This window comes from Gambusia affinis, linkage group LG05 (assembly GCF_019740435.1).
Source record: "Gambusia affinis linkage group LG05, SWU_Gaff_1.0, whole genome shotgun sequence".
NCBI lineage: Eukaryota > Metazoa > Chordata > Actinopteri > Cyprinodontiformes > Poeciliidae > Gambusia > Gambusia affinis.
In genome coordinates, this window is record NC_057872.1 from 30,246,899 (window position 1) to 30,268,775 (window position 21,877).

At 39.8% G+C, this 21,877-nt stretch overlaps 2 protein-coding genes across 2 annotated transcripts; one reads left to right on the forward strand and one right to left on the reverse strand.

Moving 5' to 3' along the window:
- The first annotated feature begins 82 nt into the window (after positions 1–82).
- Positions 83–9,279, forward strand: LOC122831846 (oxidized low-density lipoprotein receptor 1-like). Its single transcript, XM_044118351.1, has 7 exons — positions 83–191; positions 2,754–2,824; positions 4,021–4,134; positions 4,968–5,414; positions 6,259–6,413; positions 6,510–6,625; positions 9,055–9,279. Exons 2-7 carry the CDS (start codon positions 2,755–2,757, stop codon positions 9,194–9,196), a joined length of 1,044 nt encoding a protein of 347 aa, XP_043974286.1. The 5' UTR covers positions 83–191; position 2,754; the 3' UTR covers positions 9,197–9,279.
- Positions 9,280–14,472: 5,193 nt separating this feature from the next.
- Positions 14,473–21,699, reverse strand: LOC122831847 (natural killer cells antigen CD94-like). The gene is made up of 8 exons (XM_044118352.1): positions 21,596–21,699; positions 19,765–19,835; positions 18,154–18,210; positions 17,788–17,886; positions 16,587–16,712; positions 15,847–16,001; positions 15,621–15,736; positions 14,473–14,705 (listed from the first exon to the last, which is right to left on the reverse strand). Exons 2-8 carry the CDS (start codon positions 19,832–19,834, stop codon positions 14,564–14,566), a joined length of 765 nt encoding a protein of 254 aa, XP_043974287.1. The 5' UTR covers position 19,835; positions 21,596–21,699; the 3' UTR covers positions 14,473–14,563.
- Positions 21,700–21,877: the final 178 nt, after the last annotated feature.

A 21,877-nucleotide genomic window follows, 5' to 3' on the forward strand; every position in this document is an offset into this window, starting at 1 on the left:
AGGGGTCCGAAGAACGGCTTGAAAAGAGCGCCTACGATGTGCACATCCGCCTAGAGTGCGCAGCGGTCCGCTGTTAGAACACTGTCTGGAGGCGGAGTGATCCGATGGTCAGTACAGCGGTCCTGGCGGCGATTCCGTCCCGGAGTCTTCGGCTATCTGGGATCAGTGAAGAAGCTGATTTCTGTTCACAGGTGCGTCAAGATCACAAGTAACATGTTAGAGGTGTTTGCTAGTTCAGGGCAGTTTTTTAAAAAACTTAAATCGATTGTATTTTGAGATATTTCTGTGTACTAGAAGTAACTGTTTACTGGGCTAGCCTAACTGCTAACTACCGTTAGAATAGGACTGCCAACTCAGCATCTCCAAAATACAGGACAACTCAACTGTAACAATATCCTACAATATTTGTTTATTTCGCCAACATTTGAGTTGAATCCATGTAAAAAATATTTTTCTTTTTACTCTCTTACATTTTTTCAGCTGGTGGAGGCTTGAGCAAAAAAGGAAGGATGTTTGAAAAGCAAGATTGCAATTGAAGCAACTTCAATCCGCATTTTTACTCAGAAGCATATAATTTATTTATCATTAAGGTTTACTTAAATCTTAATGGTAAATTAAGTTTTAAATAGGCTTCATTATTAAATAAGTTTATTTATTAAATACGCTTATTGTAAGGTTATTCTCAATGAGAACGATTTCATGGAGATTAAATCATCCTCTTGTCCATTTGAAAACTTTATGGCATAATTGCTAAAAGCTTTAATCACGTCACAACTAATAGGTAACTCTTTGTCTATTTTGTTCCCATCTCTTTTTGCAACTGCATTGTCTCATTTTCTTTGTTGGAGTGCCATTTAGTGTTTGTAAATACAAATTGCAGGGTGCAGTCAAACACGAAAAACGCTGCTTACATATTGTTAGCTTTCATACTAACGGCAGTAAACAGTTACGGCTTAACTTCTACAAAGATGCTAACGTTGTAACATTCAGAGTAACAGTGGCTAGAATTTAGGCTAACGGCAGTTAACATTCGTATTTTCCAGCTGTCCCATGTTAACCGTCATGTACCGTATTTTAAGTCAAATTCAAGTCCTCTGTACGGAGCGCTCTGTTGTGTTTCCTATAGGCTTCGCCCAAAGGCTGCGCCTATACTCAGAATCTGAGGTAACAACCGTTAGCATCTTTGTAGAAGAAGTTGGGGAGCTTTACTGTTACTCCGTCATGGTTTGTAGGCTGGAGGATAGTTAGAAAATATGTTGTATCTTAGTTCAAACGACTTGATAATTGTACTTATAAAATCGTGATTTATTTCTATTATTAGGGTAAACTAAGTTTATGTTTGTCTATACTAATTAACATGTTTTATTGTATTTTCAGTTTGTAAAGACAGTACAAACTGCAATTAACATTTTAGTTTTATTAACATTTTAGTCTACCTTGTGTAAACCCACAAGAAGCTGAGTGTAACCGCCATTACTGAAGAAACTGATTCCAGTTTTCACTGAATAACAGATACTTTATACCCAACCAAATCAGTCGTCCGTAGTGTGTAACAAAGACACTGACAGGCGGTCCTAGCCTATTCGGTGCCCTGGGCAAACATGCTGTGTTGTATCAACCTTCCTTCCAGAACCCTCAGGTCTTCTGGTTCTGGTTTGCTCTGCATCCTCAGAACCAGAACCAAACATGGAGAAGCAGCATTCGGTTTTAATGCTTCTCTAATCTGGAACTAACTTCCATAAAACTGTAAAACGGCTGAAATGTTCAGTTCTTTTAAAGTTGCAGTATAAAACTTTTATAAAAATATATATTTTTAACATATTTGTTAAAAAAAAATACAACAAGCAATAAACATTATATTTGGTCAAATTAATGTTTCAGTTATTATTAATCAAAGACAACTCTAAACAGGTGGGTGCTTAGGACAGTCTGATTTTTAGAGTGTTTCTGAGGTACCTAAGATTGGTGGATTGATTTGAAGCTGCAGTTTGTAACTTATTTAAAAATATCTTTTGTAAATATTTGTTAAAATTCTCCATGTTATCTTTCACAGACAGCTCCAATTGCTGTCTGAAAAAAATGGCTGTTCCAGACAAAAACAACCCATCAGAGCCAGAAGGGAGGTCCTAGTGTTGTCAATAAACCTCACGTACCCGCTGCTCAGTGTGCTAATGGTGAAGAAACACTTTACTATTTTTCCACTGTCATTGGTGGCCATGCTAACTATACTGAACATTCACAAAATTCTCTGCTAACTGCAGCTTAGTAGAAAGGAAGTGGAGGAAAAGAATGAGCAACACCACGCAAGGTGGTGATTGACAGTGCTAAGACACGGCTCCTGGTTCTGAGTTTTTGTTCGCAGTTAGCACTCGGGAGAAGGTAGAGGAGATCAATGTCTTTCACAGGTTATCTGTCTCATGCTATACCATCAGGGCAGGGTGACCCAGCCGCATCTGTCTGAATGATTGGATATTTTTGGTCAGACCTGTGAAGACACAGTTGCAGTAATCATCACAACTAAAGACAAATTCATGGATGAGTTTCTCTACATCTTGTTGCAACATTAGTTCCTAAAGCCTGGAAATGTTCTTCAGTTGATAGAAGGCCGACTTTGTTTGATGCGGCATCAAACCCTGGCATCTTAAAAAGCGGAAGAGGAACCCGCCTGCTGCCCTATGAGTTACAACTGAGATCATTCAAGCAGATGTTGGACATTTTCTAAAATCTGAATCTTTATGATTTTGCCTTTAAAGGATGGACGGCAGCAGGGACAATGGCTCCTATCCTGCAATCACTACTAACATTCACAAATATTCTCATGAAAGTAAGTGACTCCATATATATTCTATGAGTATTAAAAGTAACAATACTGCCGAAATGTACGTAATACATTACTATTTCATCTGTAGGACGTTGCAGTGTTATTTTAAATCACATGTAAACCTTGAGGCTTAATCTCTTTGTGTCATTGGAGAAATCTCTCGGCAACGCAAGGTTATTTGTACAGCACATTTCAGCAACAAGACAATTCAAAGTCCTTCACATGATAAAAACATAAAAAGAGGAGTAGCTACAATACAGTGGCATAATAAAGGAAAGTAAATACGATTTGGAGTATGGACTAATATTAATGTTGTTTCTAGGGGTGCACCAATTTATCGGCCAGGAAATGATTGGAAATTGAAATGATTTCTTTAATTTTGGGACATTGATGTTTGGCCAAAACTTAATTGTGAAGCCGATCTTATGCACTGATGTTATGTACCTCATAACATCAGCCACTGTCCTCCTCTGCTCTACAGTGAGAGAGGTTTGACTGACAGACCAGCCCACCAGGTCATTTTTCCACGTTTGCAGTTAACAAAATTCACCTCACTGTTGCCAACTCTTGCTATATTTAGCGACATTTCAGTTAAAATACTTTAGTAACATCCAGAATTGGCAGGTCAGGCTTTTTAAAGATTAGTAATTGCCAAACCATCCACCAAGTGAACAGTAGACCTTCTTTGGTCTACATGGTTGGTCTCTGAGAGCTGGTTGCAGCTCTTGCTGCAAGGCAAAGGGACGACCAACCGCGCCACTGTGCAACCCTTGTTCAAACATTCAGATCTTAATTTTGAACCTTAGAATAACGTCCAACAAGACGAACGGTGCGTTAGACCCATACTTATTTCTTGCTCTCTCACTGATCCATGGTATGACCCAAGTGGTGGGTGTCCTAAATAGATACTCCATTGATGCTCCTTATTATCAATAGAAATTGTCTAGCCACTGTTCAGTACAATCCAGCAGGAGACGTTTTCTCTCTGCCGTTGTACGGCTCAGAGGCAGATCGGCAGTCCGGTCTGGTCTGACGCAGCTGGTTGTGTTTACCTAAACCACTGAGTCACAGCTGGTTTTCCATGTTTTCCTGTCCTGATAAACTGGCACTAAGAAAATAACTCATACCCCTCTACAGGCATCCAGGACCTCTGATGAATTATAACTTTTATATCTTAACAAGTTCATCGTTTCTTTCAGGTGTGGATGATGTAGAGGAGGAAGCAGAAGAACCATCATCACCCTTTCGGTCCCGTCTGTATTTGGCGGGTTTGGGGATTTTTTGTATCCTGCTAGCTGGAACAGCTATCTACCGTGAGTTTCATTTCAGCACAATGCATTTTAATAATCTTCTTTTATGACAAGTTTTTAGAGGTTTAAAGCATCAGGATAGAAGTGTCTAACAGTCGGCGGGGTTATGAACCTCAATTAAAAGTCAGGGACACTGAAGTGTCACCAAGAATCAACTTAACTTAATGCTGCTCAGCTTGAGACCTGTCAAAGTTTAATATTGTAGATCTAAAGTTGTGGAGAGGACGATGTCTGCTTTGTGAACATCAGGATCTCATCTTTTTCATAGACAATGTGTTTCTGCTGGTTCCAGTAAACTCCTCTAAGTCTGAGGCCATGACTCTGCACTTCGCCCTCTGAGTTGGCGGTAGTCTCTGCCTGGAGTGGAGGAGTTTAAGGACCTTGGTGAAAATCAGCCCAATTAAAGAGAAGACTTCTGACATAAAAGCTCCACACATGCATAAAATAGTATAATTAGCAATAAAATTGTATAGCACACAATAGTAGGCTAAACCTTTCACAGGCTGCCAGTCCATCACAGAGCAACACGGGTCCGATCAGGGCAAACTACCATGCACACACTCATACCTGAGGGCAGTTTAGAGAGACCAATTAGCCTGATAGTCACGAGTTTGGTCTCTGAGAGGAAACCTTATTGCTGCAAGGTTACAGTTCTACCGCCATGCAGCCCCCAAACATAAGAGTGTTAATGAAATATTAAATCAATTTACTGTTCTTTGGTTCTAAACTGAGAATACTGTTTGATATCCTGAAAAGACCTGAGAGAGAAACTTAAAATGTTGATGCTCCTGTGATACAGATAGATTCACTGACTGACTAATTTGTGTGTTTTATAGTGAGCATTAAGGTTAACAAGCAGCAGGAAGATATCAATGACCTTAGAACAGAGAAAAGGAAACTGACTGAGCACGGAAAGATAACAAAGAACCAGGAGCTGAGCCGAATGAGCCAAGCAGGAGAGGAGCTGTTTCGAAAGAAGGAGGAGCTGAACCGTATAAGAAATACGCTGCAGCTAGTGAACGGAGACAGAGCGTTGCTGAGACGAGAGATGGAGGAGCTGAGCCGAGAGACGGAGGAGCTGAGCCAAAAGAGAGATGAGCTGAACCAGTTGTACAAAGAGAAAGATGAGCTGAGCCATGCAAGAGATAAATTAACCCAAGAGATTAAAAGGCTGACCCAAGAGAGAGACAAGCTGAGCCAAGAGAGAGAAGAGCTGAAGGAAACTCTGGAATTCATCCAGAAGTTTGACACCTTTTCAGTTAAAGACAACTGCCCCAACAAAAGTGATTAGATTTATACATTACCTTTGAAACTCTGGATTATTCATTTAGTTATTTTTTAAATCTTATAATCTTCAGTTATAAATAGCTGTTCAAAACATACCTAACCATTATAATCACAGACACGGTGCTGATGTCTGACAAGGTGAGCCAGGGCCTTGGCTGGGGTGCAGAAAAATGTATTCAATAGCAACGAGTTTAGAGTAAAGCTTTGATTCAGAGAATATTGTTGTTTTTTAGTGAGCTGAGCACCGAGCCCTGTGGTACACCACTTCTAACTAGAATGGTAGCTTAACTTAATCACTTTCCATTATTGATCTGCATTCAACATGAGAAATCTTTGCTTTGCTATGGAAACATTAAATATACACGTTTCTATATATGTGTATTTAGAAACATTTAAAAAAAGTTTGGACACGCAGTTGTGTCCAAACTTTTGGTCTATACTGTGTGTGTATATATCTACACACATTTGACTTTGAATGAATGTTTTCTTTTTACTTGACACTATTTGATATGGACAGTGTTATGAGATTTATTTGACTTATGAACAATTTAGGGTACTGAGATCCTCACTGTTAAATATTATTTTTTAACAGGTTTTCAATTGTCCTTTTCATTGAGTTGCTCCTGTATCGTGCCTGCAAGTATTTTACATCTTTTATGTCTAAATTAGATGAATATACTGCCAGATAAATGTAAAAATTTCACAGATAGCATTTATACTTATAGCAAACAAATTCACAGCCAATCCAATTGATCGGAATCGGAGTCGGCAGTTGAAAACCTGATCGGACCATCCCTTATATATATCTTTCTGTTCTTTTCTCTTGTCTAATGGATCCAGGGTGTAAGCCGTGCCTGCAAAACTGGATTCTCTTTAAGAAAAAATGCTACCTGTTTTACGACAAACCAGCTCCTTGGAAGACCTGGGAACAAAGTCGAAGGTTCTGTCAGGATAGAGGAGCAGATTTGGTTGTAATTGATGATCTGCAGGAGCAGGTAAAATCTAACGCCACGCCAGAAATATAAAGCTCATCTGGACATTTCTGGAAAACGTAAAAAGGTTTATGAAAATCTAAAAAAATCTGTTCACAGATATTTGTCAACAAACACATTAAATATTACTATAGTAAACACCACGGATACTGGATAGGACTACAACAGGTTAACAACACCTGGACCTGGATTGATGGACATGTAGACACTCTTGGGTAAGAACTATTATCTATAAATATACATATTTAGGTACAAATGTAAATATATGTTGACAAGCTTGTAGAAGAGTTAAATATCCTGAGTGACAACGACTCCAGGATCTCCAGGACTTCTTCTAAAACCAAACCTTGGTGGACTGTGAGAAATGTTTGGGTTCATTGTTCTGTTTGGACGTCCAATGATGTCAAAGCTCACTGGGCTTCCTCAAGCTTCAGGCGTCCTCACAGACAGCAGGACAGTTTCTCACAGGATTCTTGATTCCTGATTGAATCCATCTTGACCTCCACACTCTGCAAGTTTCCAGAGGAAACCTGGGGTCGGGTCGCGGGGGTAGCAGCTTAAGAAGGGAGGCCCAGACTTTCCTCTCCCCAGCCACTTTTTCCAGCTCTTCCAGGGAAATCTCAAGGTGTTCCCAGGCCAGCCGAGAACAAGAACCCAAGATACTTAAACTCCTCCACTTGGGGCAGGACACCCCCTCAGACGCGGAGAAGGCACTCTACCCTTTTCCGGCTCAAGACCATGACCTCAGATTTGGAGGCACTTGATTTTCATCCTGCCCGCCTCACACTTGTCTGTGAAACACTTCAGCGAGAGCTGTAGGTCACGCCTCTTTGAAGCCAATAGGACCACGTCTGCCAAAACGGATCCCCTCAACACCTTGGCTCGTCCAGAGATTCTGTCCATAAAAGTAATCAATAGAATCGGTGACAAAGGGCAGCCCTGGCGGAGTCCAACTCTCACCGGAAACGAGCCCGACTGACTGCCGGCAATGCGGACCAGACTCTGACACCGGTCATACAGGGACCTGACAGCCCATATCAAGGAGCCCGGTACCCCATACTCCTGGAGAACCCCCACAGGGCTCCCCGAGGGACACGGTCGAACGCCTTCTCCAAGTCCACAAAACACATGTAGACTAGTTGGGCGAATTCCCAGAACCCTCCAGGACCCTGCTGAGTGTGTAGAGCTGGTCCAGTGTTCCACACCAGAACCAGAACCACACTGCTCTTCCTGAATCTGAGGTTCAACAATCCGACGGACCCTCCTCTCCAGAACCCCCGAATAGACCTTGCCAGGGAGGCTTAAGAGTGTGACCCCCTGTAATTGGAGCACACCCTCCGCTCCACCACCACCACCCTGGTCTGCCAATCCAGGGGAACTGCCCCCGATGTCCATGCGATATTGAAGAGTCGTGTTAACCAACACAACCCCACAACATCCAGAGCCTTGAGGAACTCCGGGCGGATCTCATCCACCCCCGGGGCCCTGCCACCGAGGAGCTTTTTAACCACCTCGGCGACTTCGACCCCAGAGATTGGAGAGCCCAACCCAGAGTCCCCAGGCTCAGCTTCCAAACCAGAAGGCATGTCGGTGGGACTGCGGAGGTCTTCGAAGTATTCTGCCCACCGGCCCACAACATCCCGAGTTGAGGTCAGCAGCACACCATCCCCACTGTAGACAGTGTTGGTGCTGCACTGCTTATTGGAGTTATCGGGCCTTTTTGTCCGGTTATTACAGGCCAAAAAGGCCCGATAGACTCCTTCAGCCTGACAGCATCCCTCACCGAAGGTGTCCACCAACGGGTTTGAGGGTTGCCGCCGTGACAGGCACCGACAACCTTAGGGCCACTGCTCCGATAGGCTGCCTCGACAATGGAGGCATGGAAAATTGTCCACTCAGACTCCATGGCCCCCACCTCCCCCTGAACGTGTTCAAATATATTTGTTAGAGTAATTTTATTTTAAGTGTTTAACCTTAGGGCTGCACAGTGGTGCAGTTGGTAGAGCTGTTGCCTTGCAGCAAGAAGGTCCTGGGTTCGATTCCCGGCCGGGGGTCTTTCTGCATGGAGTTTGCATGTTCTCCCTGTGCATGGTGGGTTCTCTCCGGGTAGTCAGGCTTCGTCCCACAGTCCAAAAACATGACTGTCAGGTTAATAGGTCTGTCTAAATTCATCTGAGGTGCCTGGTGTGTGCCTGGTTGTTTGTCCTGTCAATCTATGTGTTGCCCGGTGATGGACTGACCTGACCAGGGTGACCCCGCCTCTCAGCCATTGACAGCTGGAAATAGGCACCAGCACCCTCCGGATCCCAATGGGATATGGGTTTCAGAAAATGGATGGACGGAAGTGTTTCACTGGTTTTACATAATTGTTTATATATAAGAATGTTTCAGTTTTGTCAAAAATGCAATTTTCTGTTTAAGATTAACAGTTTTAGATCCAATTGTGAAAACAAAGACGTCTAAATCTTAAATCTCGCTACTATTTACAACTCCTTTAATTTAATTACTACTCTGGCTTCTTTTTAAATCCGTCTTTATTTATATAGTGACAAAACATGTAGATGCTGACAGTTAACAGTTTGATGTCAATGAGTTGCTTTGTGATTTTATTTTATGTTCTCAGGTTCATGTTTCTGTTTTAAAGGTTCTGGGTGAAGGAGGTCAGTTCAAAAACACATGGATTGATACTCCCAAGAAAAGACGCCACTGAGAGCTGGGAACGTCAAGACAAATGGTTTCAGAGCAAATTCATCTGTGAGCAAAACGCTCAACTGAGGTCCAACTGACTGACTGTTCCCTTAAAGTTTCATGCAGGAGTGATCAACTGTGTCATGAATTTCTATATAAAGTCATCATCACCTTAATAATCTGCTGGTCGTTTTGTGTCTTCATTCTTAGTGTTTATGACCTAGACACCTAATGAACCTGTCTGGTTTGCACAGCCAGGGTTAGATGATGTTTTTCTGCAGCTGCTCAGGAACCAGACTGTCTCTCCATGTTCAGGATTCCTTATCTTTGGTATAAACCCATGTGTGGACTGCCTGACAGAGCAGACACACATCATGTAGTTAATTCAAAATTTCAAAACTTTTATTGATCTGAAAAGGAAATTAAATGTTGTAATTCATATTAATTCAAATTCTTCAAAGAGTTATTGTAGATAGTGATGGCTGTTGGCAGGAAAGCTTTTGTAGCTGTCTGTATTACAGCAAATTTGAAGAAGCCTCTGACTGAAGACACTGTTTTCCAAGACCAACCAGTCATGAAGAGGATGGTCACGACAGTCCATTATTTTCTTGATTTTATTGAAAGTCTCCTATTATGCAAAATTCACATTTTCAAATTTCATGTTTCCATCTTTCCATTTGGGCATCTCCTGTTCCTAGAGACAGTACAAGAGCAAAAATAAAAACACCCAGCAGTTTTTTGGGAATAAATGTTTCGCAGGTCGTTTTTGAAACAATTAATTTCAAAAACTTTTAAATTGATGCATCACAATTTTATAGCTAGCAAGCTTGAGCCAAACCCAGTCCCTCACCTGGCAACCCAAGTGGAGCTCCGCCCACTTCTTTCCAAGTTACCGCTGTACAATGGCTGCTGGAAAATAAAAAAGTTCACAGAGCTGCAACGCTTCATTTTATCTTTGCCGTCAATGTCATTGTGATGTTGCCAAAGAAAGTTGTAGTTTGCACCAATCAGCTTAGGAAGGATTCCTCTAAAACTACCAACAGAACAGAGAGGATTCACCTGGACTGAAGGAAGCCTCTGTCTCTATGGTTTGTCACAAATCTGCAGTCTTGTGTGCTTTATATTATTGTTCGGCATGAACATGATTTGTCATTTAGGATAAGCTAACGCTGAACAATAGCCTCTGTTAGTCCTGTGTCTGATGTTACTGTCAGTGTTGAATTGGAAATGATAGTCTATAGCAGGGGTCCCCAAAGTGGGCCGGCCTTCTGCATGTTTTAGTTCTCTCCTTGGTTTAACGCACCTGGAACCAATGATGGCTCATTAGAATGCCTAAGAAGAACATTGACATGCTGAAGAAGTTGTTACTACCACCAGGGAAAGAACTAAAACATGCAGAATCCCGGCCCTCGAGGACCGACTTTGGGCCCCCCGGTCTATAGGTTCAGGAGTCGATTGATCACAAAGCTGATTTGTTGGATTCTGTGAAGACGTTTACAGTCTAAGGACATCCAACCCAATTCCAGAAGAAATGGGCCTCATCTCTTCAAGTAATCGTTTGGTTTCATAAATGAAGCTACAGGCCTCAATATGTTTCATGTGTTTTTAATTCTTTGAACCGATGAAACCTTTCCATTCAGGGACTAATGTTTGGTCTCCTGTTGGACATTTGGTCTGTTCAACACTAAGGTCAACTTAGTGACCCCTGCCAGTTCGGTCTCCTGTGTGGAGAAGGTACAGATGAAGATGCTTCATGGCAGTGAGACAAGAAAACACCACACTGATCTGTCTACTTCTGGTTGGACCTGTGGACAACATGGACATTGACTGAGAGACGGTCAGCACAACCCAAAGAACCAACACAGTGACCCAACGGGAGGATTACGCTGCAGCACCAAGAGGGCAAGCAAGGCGGTCCACGAGCCACAGACTGAAACTGCAACTACTAAGTTCAGCAACGAGCCAATAAAAACGAATTTCACCAACTAAAATGTAGAGATGTTCTAAGTTATGAGTCCTAGAGTTAAAAACGATTATATTAAAATAAATTTAAAGGAGTTGAAATAAATATTTTTAAAAGATTAAAATGGTAAAATCTTTTCCCACTTTTGAAGATGGGGACACAGGCATGTGCAGAGTGGGGTGAGCATCTAGAGAGCTTTTTGAGTTTTCTTCCATTTTTTTATCTTCATCTGTGTGTCAGGAAGCATGCTTGAGCCCCTCAACATTAATATTTAGCTAAATATAACAATTTTTCAAAATAAGAGTCTGGCTGCCCTTGGTGTCATAATGAAGATTCTCAGGTCCTCCATGTTCAGACAACATGGTGAGGCCCATAGTGAAGGGGGGGGATCTGCACCATCAATCAAATTATGGGCAAGAATATATTTCTTTCCTAACATACACTTGTTTGTGAATAAAAACGTAGATCTGATGTTTAAGTTAGAAAAAATTTATTCATTTTTGTAATTGTCCTGCAATAGCAGGAAAAACCCTCATCGCCCCTAAACACAGAAATGGTTCGGCTGCAGAGAAAACTTCTGACTTTAACTTGATCAGGCTGCTCCAGAGCTGCACAAAATGCAGCCTGGGTCGGTTCCGCCGACGGATGTAAAGAATGCCTGATATAAAGAACCGGTACCGGATTGTCACAGGTGGTACCTGCTGACTGTTTGCTCTGCTTTACGTTTCTACCAGGCGGGTTAAAGCCGCTGTTGACGGGATCTGGGCTGGAGGTTTGCGGCTGTCAATAGAAGTTACTGCAGAACCTCAACTGTTAAAGGAAGATTCCCATAAACATCAACAAAAATACTGTAGCAATAATTAGAACTGCAGCATGAAGCCAAACATGCAACAATTAAACAAATCAAAATGTCCTAAAAGCATCAGTGGACTGACATAGAGGCCACTGGGGGATTCCAGGTAGATTCCAGGTAGATTCCAGGTAGATTCCAGGTAGATTCCATGCATGAAGATGCAGCAGCTCTTCATGCAGGGTCGGCCCAAGGTAATATGGGACCCTGGTCAGAATCACCATTTAGGCCCCTGCCCCTCCTACTAAGAACCTCAGCATTACCAACATGTTTAAATATGGATTTAGTAAAGTCTGTGATAGGGAGCCCAGGTTAATTGGCTGAGTTTAAAATCAATAATTGATTATTGGTTATTATTTGCTGTGATGTATTTGTGAGCAAACCCAGCTCAAACACAAAGATCACACAACATTGTAGCCATGGTAACACAACAATCAAACTATCAAGATGAATCTTTAGGCTTTTACAAAGTAAACTTCTTAATTAAATCCCAAATGTACTATACATTTTACTTTCTTTGAATGCATTAAATAAGATTTAATAGCATTATCATTCTCAGTAAATGAATGCTGCAGGTTTATATACATGGTCTGTGTTACAATTCAACCATTTATAAGAACTCTGAATGTTTGGAGGACATGGAAGAAAAAGAAACAAAGACTTAACACAACTGTGTGAATATCGTCCCAATGGCATCAGCAGGTATACAGAACAAAGGTTTTCTACATCTGTACTGTTAGAGGAGGCTGGTATCAATGTAAGGATGAAAGGAAGAAGCTTTAATGTCCAAAACGTTCTTTAATCGAGCTGAATGTGGTCTAAAATAAAGAGCAAAGGAAAACTATCAGTGGACACTTTATAAAGTTATTTCTGATTTGTCCCAAACGAAAAACCAACCATGCCTTCCTGTTATCTGAACTCTTAAACTTACTATATTAATATATTTAGGTTGCAGATTCACAGCCTCCTGTTCAAACATAGAGAAAACTTACTTTTCTTCATCTTTACTAATTCAGCCTCCATCAACTTGATGAACCACGATCATGTAAAACCATGATCATGGTTTTACATGATTTAACAGTGTGTGAAACACTGTTACATTCGGCCATTTTAAACCTCAGTGTAAAGGCATGACTCACTCACTCATTCATTCATTCATTCATTCATTCATTCTGGAGTGACAGCCATTACCACAGGTCACATGTAATGTGGAGTTCCTGACTTGGATCTTGGAGACACCAAAACAAAACGTAACGAGTCTCCAGTCTGATTAATCCTGTTAGTCTGAGCTGAAAGTGAAATGCCGTTTACAGCCAGTTTAATCTGTGCTGTGAATAAAATATTCTGTAAACTTCATCTTCCATTAATCTAATTTGACTTTATGTATCTAACTTGTATACCTGCAGTTTGAAAAGTGCTATTTTTTAAATAAAGCCTAACTTTTTATTTTTATGATCATCAAAAATAATCAGTTCATCTGTTTCTTTGCATGCTACTCTGTCACCTCAGACCTCCAGACTGTAGTGAGCCTGGTTCTGGTTCTGGTTCTGCTGGAGGTTTCTTCCTGTTAAAGGGAGCCTTTCCACCTGCCTCCACTTTTAAAACTTTAGATAAAATTAATAATAACTTTATTTGGCAAAGGAGGAAACCAAGAATCAGACAGAAATTACTGTTAAGCCCAAGAAGAAAAGGTCTGCCTAATTTGAAACTGTACTACTGGGCAGCACAACTCGGCGTTGTGGTCGAGTGGCTTGTACAGGATGAGGAGACCAACTAGATTGGTCTGGAGAACAATGCTTGCCCACTGGTACGTCTTGAAGCGATGCCATTTATGGAGGGAAAAAATTGGAAGGATTTAAAAATTGAAAACGAGTGGATTAATTGTACATACAGAGTCTGGTCTCTAGTGAGGAAGAAAATCAGAGCACCTTTAACTATATCACATGATAAAAATAAGCAAGATTACTGACTTTTTTCCAAACAAACTAGATATAAAAAAAACTAGAAAAAAAAAAGGGAGCCTTTCCTCTCCACTGTCGCCTGTGCATGCTGGTCGTCTCTGGATGCTGAAAGTCGTTGACTCGGTGCAATCTGCTGGGTTTCCTTAGGAACCTTTTAAAACACTTTGAATAATTAAGTGAGCTTCCAGCATTGAGAACTTGAATCAACAGGAATGTTTTGTACGACTGAACTGAAATTATTTTTTGTAAAGTGCCTTGAGAAGTTTGGCATTTTGCATCTAATTTTAGGTATTTCTGGTCACTTTAGCTGGTTTAAATGTCCAAAATGTTTAGTGACTCATAAACTCAGGTTAATGTTTCATTTCAGTTAAATTTAAATGTATTTAACATTTAGCTATGACACTTCTCTGCCCTCTGGAAAGACTTTGTTACTCTGACTTTGGAAGCTGATATTCTGTATTTCTGTTTCACATTAAGCCTCAGGTTTCATTTTAATGTTAACATTCTGCATAAAAACTTTTAATCGCTTGTGTTGAAAGGATTTTCATTAGTCTTGTTTTCTCTCTCCACTTAGAATAAGATAATATAAAATGACCATCAGATTATTAGAGTAATGCTGTAATACCTTGTATACAGAAGTTAATGACAGTTAATATTCCAGCATGAATATTTAAGAGAGCAGTTAGATAGATTAAGGATGGCGAGAGTCACGCTCACAGATGAATTTGTTCAGAAACCCATTCTTTGCTTTCTTCCAGCTCTCTGAGGGATTTTGTCTTGGAATCACCAGAGCTTTTGGTCCTGGAGTGGTGACCGTGTGCTTCATCCAGAACCTTTAAAACAGAAACACGAACCTCAGAACATAAAATAAAATCACACAGCAGCTCATTGACATCAAACTGTAACTGTCAGCATCTACATGTTTTGTCACTGAAGCCAAACTGTTCAATTTAAACAGAAAATAAAATTTTTGACAAAACTGAAACTTCTTTAACATTTTCAAAAAACTAATCTAAAACATGTTAAACACTTAAGTAGAACTAATGTAACAAATATATTTCATCCAAATTCAGCATGAAATCCTACTTTCAGTGACGCAGTATTAAAATGATTCCTCCCTCTGAACAGATTTCTTCAGATGGGCCTGCGTTTGTAAAGCAGGTGTTTTATCTTGATCTCCCCTGATGTAACAATGACGGCCCTCACCCATCCTGTTTGAGGAAGAACACTTCAAATGCCCTGATTACTCACCTCAATGTTTCATTGGATGCTACAATAATGGCCTAGTCCAAGGAAGCCTCCAGAAGGTTCAGGGAAACCCATTACCATTAAGAGAAGCACAAAGGTAGCAAAAGCCTGAACGTTCATAGAGTTACAGCTGGAAGAATAAAACCCAACTTTAAAGTTACAGGGACAATGGCTACGCCCCCTAGTGGCAGAAACAGAAAGCCGCCACATTCCCAAGGAGGCAGGTGGTAAAAAACCATCAACTATCCTGGGAGAAACTGTCCTGCTGTCTGTGAGGACGCCTGAAGCTTGAGGAAGCCCAGTGAGCTTTGACATCATTGGACGTCCAAACAGAACAATGAACCCAAACATTTCTCACAGTCCACCAAGGTTTGGTTTTAGAAGAAGTCCTGGAGATCCTGGAGTCGTTGTCACTCAGGATATTTAACTCTTCTACAAGCTTGTCAACATATATTTACATTTGTACCTAAATATGTATATTTATAGATAATAGTTCTTACCCAAGAGTGTCTACAGGTCCAGTAACCCAGGTCCAGGTGTTGTTAACCTGTTGTAGTCCTATCCAGTATCCGTGGTTTTCACTATAATAATATTTGATGTGTTTGTTGACAAATTCCTGTGAACAGATGGTTTGTAGATTGTCATAAATCTCTTTACTTTAAACCTTCAGCTTTCCAGAAACTTCCAGATTAGCGTTAAGCTGCTACAGTTGGCGTTAGATTTTACCTGCTCCTCCAGATCACTAATTAGAACCAAATCTGCTCGTCTGTCCTGACAAAACCTTCGACTTTCTTCCCAGGTCTTCCAAGGAGCTGGTTTGTCGTAAAACAGGTAGCATTTGTCCTTGTAGAGAATCCAGTCATCCGGACACGGCCCACACTCTGGATCCATTCGACAAAAGGAAAGAGGAGAAAGAAGGGAAAATAACATCAATTAGAAATAAAGTGTAAATTTTTAATGTTTCAATTGTCAAAATTTCTCAAGCAAAGATTACAAAGGTAGAATGCAGATCAATATTGGAAGCTGATTAAATTAAGCTACCATTTCAATTAGAAGTGGCGTACCACAGGGCTCTATGCTTGCTCAAAAACGTAATAATTATCCAGAATCAAACGTTTACTGTAACCCCGTTGCTAATAAATCAATTTTACTGGATCAGTTTGTTGTCAGACAAGTGGTCTTCGCTCTTCCGGTGATAATAATGATCTTGTGACAATGACAATAAAGATTTATCTTATCTTTAGTGGCTTGCAGAATTATTCATACACCTTAAATTTTCCACATTTTGTAACATTACAACCACAAACATAAATAAATTGAATTCATTGGAATTTAATTTGAATCCTGAGCACATTATGGGGTGTGAATACTTTTGCAAGCCATCGTAAGTCTTGAAAATTGTTTATAACTGAAGAATCTAACAACAAAAATGAAGAGTTCCAAAGGTAATCAGGAAATCTAATCACCTTTGTCGATCTCCAGGGTTAGTGCGTTGATCTGTCCCTCCATTATCCTAGTTTCCACAAGCAGCTGCCTTTTATTTGTTGTAAGGTCATTGATATTTTCCAGCACCGTGACCATCCTTACACTCACTAAAGAAAAACACAAATTAATCAGAGTTAGTGAATTTATCTGCATCAGAGGAGCATCAACATTTTCAGTTTTTCTCTCAGATCTTTTCAGGATATCAGACAATATTCTCAGTTTACAACCAAAGAACTGTAAACTGATTTAAGCCTCTTCACAAAGCAGATATCGTCCTCTGCACGACTTTAGATCTTCCATATTAAACTTTAACACCTTGACAGGTCTCAAGCTGAACAGCATTAAGTCAAGTTGATTCTTGGTGACACTTCAGTGTCCCTGACTTTTAATCAACGTTCATAACTCCTCCTGCCAGGCCTGCTCAATGCAAACTAAGAAACTGCTTAGGGTGGAACTGATTTATTTTTTTAAGTAATGATTTCTGTGACTATATTAACAGAAACACAATTTCAATGTAAAGTTGTGATTGTTTGTTGTTTTTTTTACAAAAACATATATTTGATTATGTAGATTATGTATTGTTCATAGTTGCACTTGCCCAGGTAGGTAACACTTCACTGGTAATATGAGCTACAATGAGCATTCCTCATTCAAACTGCCAAAGCACCAGTGGAAGATAAGTCATCAAAACAATGTGACAAAAAGGACAAAATCCTTCAGGGACAGAGAAAAGAAAGAGGAAAAAGAGAAAAACCCAAGACCAAGGCTTGTTTTAATGAGTCTTTGTAAAGTAATTTTTATCCAGAAGATTTGTGGAGCTGCGAAAAGACAATTGAAAGTCCAGAACAACAACCAAAAATTTATGCTAATGTCTTTGTATTTGCACCAATTTCCCAAAATGCAGAAAGGTGGCCCTGATTAATGTCTCCTTTATGATACATGCATATAGGATATAATGTAAACAGCAGTTTGAGATGCTGTTTACATCTCAAACTGCTGGTGATAGTGATATCTCACTATCACCAGTGCTATCTCACTGGTGATAGCAGCAATCCACATTATTAGCAGAAACAGAGGGCCCCAAAACTCTGCCTCCTACGGTTAGACACTTGTATCTTAATGCTTTAAACTACAAACTCTTCATAAAGGAAGATATATATATTCTGTTGAAATGAAACTTACTGTAGATGAGTGTTCCAGTTACCAGGCCAACAAAAACCCCCAAACCCACCAAATACAGACGAGACTTAGTGAGTGCTGCTGTTTCCTCTTCTGCTTCACCTGGAAGAAACAAAGAGGACTCCTGCTGGATTGTACTGAACAGTGGCTAAACAATTTATATCGATAATAAGGAGCATCAATGGAGTATCTATTTCGGACACCCACCACTTGGATCATGCCATGGATCAATGAGAGAGCAAGTAATAAGTATGTGTCTAACAGAGTGGGTTTATGTGTTTGATGTCATTCTGAGGTAAATAATTAACATCTGAATGTTGGAACATGGACTTCCTTCAGCCTGGGACTGTTCATCACTGGAACCTGTACCTGAACTCTGATGATCCTGAATAAATGTCCAGATAGGAATCAGCCGACTCTCGTCCCCTTAATAAGAACAACACAGAGTTCTTGAAATTTAATAAAACCAGTGTCATTGATGTTATTTTCAATCAGATTTCTTTTGACAACTTTACATTTCAACATGTTTTTTAACTTGAAAACTTTTAACCTTAAAACTTTCCAGTATACTTTTACCTCTCTGCTGAAAGTTAGATACCAATTAAATGTAATCAGAGTATTTTGCCTGCTGCTACCTGATGCATTACTATTTTGGGGAAAACATGTGCATAAAACAGTAATAATCATCCTTTTGTATTGACATAAGAAGTGCAGGATTCAGAGGGAGAAGGAATTATAGAAATGCTAATTTCTGCTGGCTAGTCTGAAGGAGCTGAGTGAGGATGTTTTCTCTCAGTTGGCATGGGAGACTAAAGGATTTCTCAAACATTCATGAAAGAATGAAAGCAACACTTCAGGCATGCTTTGGATGAAACAGTAACTTTGTATTACTACTATTAATAATTTATTTTATTTATAATGTCCGTATATGTGTCTAATTGAGATGTCAAAGGGCAAATCCGCATGCTGATGATGGTTATAGCTACTGGATTGGAGCCACAGCTGCCGTTGGGCAGTCGGACAGAAGCGAGGCAGCCATTTTGAGCCATCAGCCCTTCTGACCACCGTCAGCAGCCGAGTCTGGTGAAGTGTCTTGCCCAAGGACACAAACGACAGGGACAGGCAGCCCTGGAATCGAACCGGCAACCTACTGATTGCGGGGCAAACTCCTACCCGTTGCCCTATTAGGTAAAGCTTAAAAAAGTTGATTTTACAAAATACTGGCCCTTTAAATATAAAGTGTACAGTTAACAAAAACTGTAAGAGAATGTAAGAGTATCAGTGGTAGCATAATTGGTTGCAGTGGGAGATTTTCGCCTTCTCTTCTTTGGGGCTTGTTTGTGTCAACAGGTAACTTTTACATTGGAGTTTATGTTCCATGTTCTGGACTCTTATTTAATATGTACATGCTCCCATAATTAATGTTATAATCTGACCTCAGGTTATGACAAACAAGATGAGTTTCCATTACTATGCAGGTGATGCTGCTCTCCATTACAATGTCACCAGGTGACTGTGAACCATTGAAGCACTGAGCAGATTAATTAATGAGTGGATATGCCTCAACTTTCTTCAGCTGAATAAAAACAAAACTGGAGTTGTTATTTTTGGGCCAAAGGAGGATTGATATTCTCCAAATCGTATTTACTTTATTTTATTATGCCACAGCAGAATAGCTTCTCCACTTTTTATGTTTTCATCATATGAAGGACTTTAAATTGTCTTAAACTTGATTTGCTGAGAGATTTCTGTGATGATACAAAGACATTATAGCTTATCTGTGATGTACACACACACACACACACATATATATATATATATATATATATATATATATATATATATATGTATATATATATATATATATATATATATATATAAAAACACTACAACTTCCTACACAGAAACAAATTACTTGCATTTGACTAGCACTGTTACTTTTCAGTCCTCATAAAACACACAATATATAGAGTCACTTACTTTGAGGAGAAGGTTTGTCTTTGGTGACAGTGTTTGTAGAATAAGAGTCATAGTTCACTCTGTCCTCCATCCTTTACACAGAAAATGATAAAGACTTTAGAAAATGTCCAATGTTTTTTTGAAGGATCTCAGCCGTAGCTCACTGGAAAGCAGGCAGGTTCCTCTTCCACTTTTTAAAAGACATCAGGGTTTGATGCAGCATCAGAACATAAAGACAATTACAAAGTCGGCCTTCTATAACCTGAAGAACCAAGGGAGGAAATCCCATTTCATTATTGGGCGGACAATAAACAGATAACTTTTTAAAGAGCAATTTGGGGATGGGGATTGGCAAAGTTACAGTGAAATGTAACATAAAATGTGGTTTAAAATGTTTTAATGTGCTCAAGTTGCAATCATTACTTGAAAGTAATGATGCACATGAAACATGTATTTGTCCTCAGTAAACAAATTGTTGAGATCTGCAGAAGTCAAACTAAATTGAAATGGATAGATACGAGTTTGATTCAGTGTCAGAAATCTAATTTCTGCACCTTTACAAAAATTTAAGGTTCAAAATAAAAACAAGTCTGAATGAGTAACTCCAGTTAATAAAATTCCTCATAAATATTGATTTATTGAAGTGGCTCTCAATACAATTTATGTGTCATTTACTTAATCTATAAGTAGGTAGGAATAATGAAGATCTGGGAAGTATCAAAACTTAAACTTAACGCTCGAAGCACCAGGGTTTTTATAGAAAAAAAAATCTGATTTTTTTGTGTACTTGTGTGGTTTTAGAGGCTCTGTGTTGAAGAGGGTAAGAAATAAAAGGATAGATTTTTGTTTTTCTCTATCCCTCTCTGCTCCCACATACTGAGCTGTCAGCTACTTGTAGCGCTTAGCTCCTCCCGTTTCAGATTTTCCTCATTAATGTAAGAGTTGGAGAACTAAATATAATTGAGATATTTGCTACCTTTGACAAAAAAGCATAAGTCTATCAAAGCAATTTAGCCAGTTTTGATTTCCAAGGCATAACGAGGCAGTTTAACATTCAGCTAAAGTAATGAAATAACAAACTGCAGTCTGATGTTTCTTCCTATTGAGTAGTGAAAATAAATAAAAGGCTCTCATTTAGCCACCTACAGGTTTAACCCATTTCTTTTTGCAGTTTAGAAATTAATTTATTTTGTAGATTTCTATAAATTAATCTTCAAAGTAAATGTTTCTAATTAGTTGTGACTTTGATTGGAAAAGCCTTTTGCAGATGAAGCACTGCTACGCCGCGCTTTTTACTTCATTTATATTCATCGATGTCTTGGTTTGAAAGGAGCGGAGTGCCATCTAGTGTTTGTAAACACAAATTACAGGCTGCAGTCAAACACGAAAAACAGAGCGTCCCGAACAGAGGACTTAAATTTGGTTTAAAATACGGGACGTGACGGTTAATACGGGTCAGTTGGCAACCCTACATGAGACTATTAACTGCCGCTAGTATAAATGCTAACTAATGTTACTCTAAATGTTAACCGTTAGCACATTTGTAGAGGAGCTTGAGTCGAAACTGTTGACTGCCGTCAGCATGAAAGCTAACAATTTGTGTTAAGATTTGATTGGAGAAGCAAAACCCCTCTTTAGGTGCTTGTCGCTATATCTATTATTGAACTCTTCATTATTGCCGCTCTTATGCTTCTCCTTTTAACAAGTTAGCATTTAGGCTAGCGGCAGTAAACAGTCACTTATAAGACACACAAATATCTCAAAATACAATCAATGTCAGTAAAAAAAAAAGCATCCTGGATTTACCAAACACTTTTAACATTGGTACCTGTTACTTGTGAACCTGACATACCTGTGAAAGCAGAAATCAGCTTCTTCTCTAACCCCCGACGGCCGAGGCCTCCGGGACGGATTCGCCGTCAGGACCGCTGCACTGACAAGCGGATCCCTCCGCCTCCAGACAGCGTTCTATCAAATAGCGGACCGCTGCGCACTCTAGGCGGATATGTACATCGCAGGCGCTCTTTTCAAGCCGTTCTTCGGTTCCAACCGCAGACAGCGAGATTTCTCCAGCGGAATAGAAACAGTCGCGTAAATTACAAAACGCAAATGAAAGCAATGTGATCGTTCACGA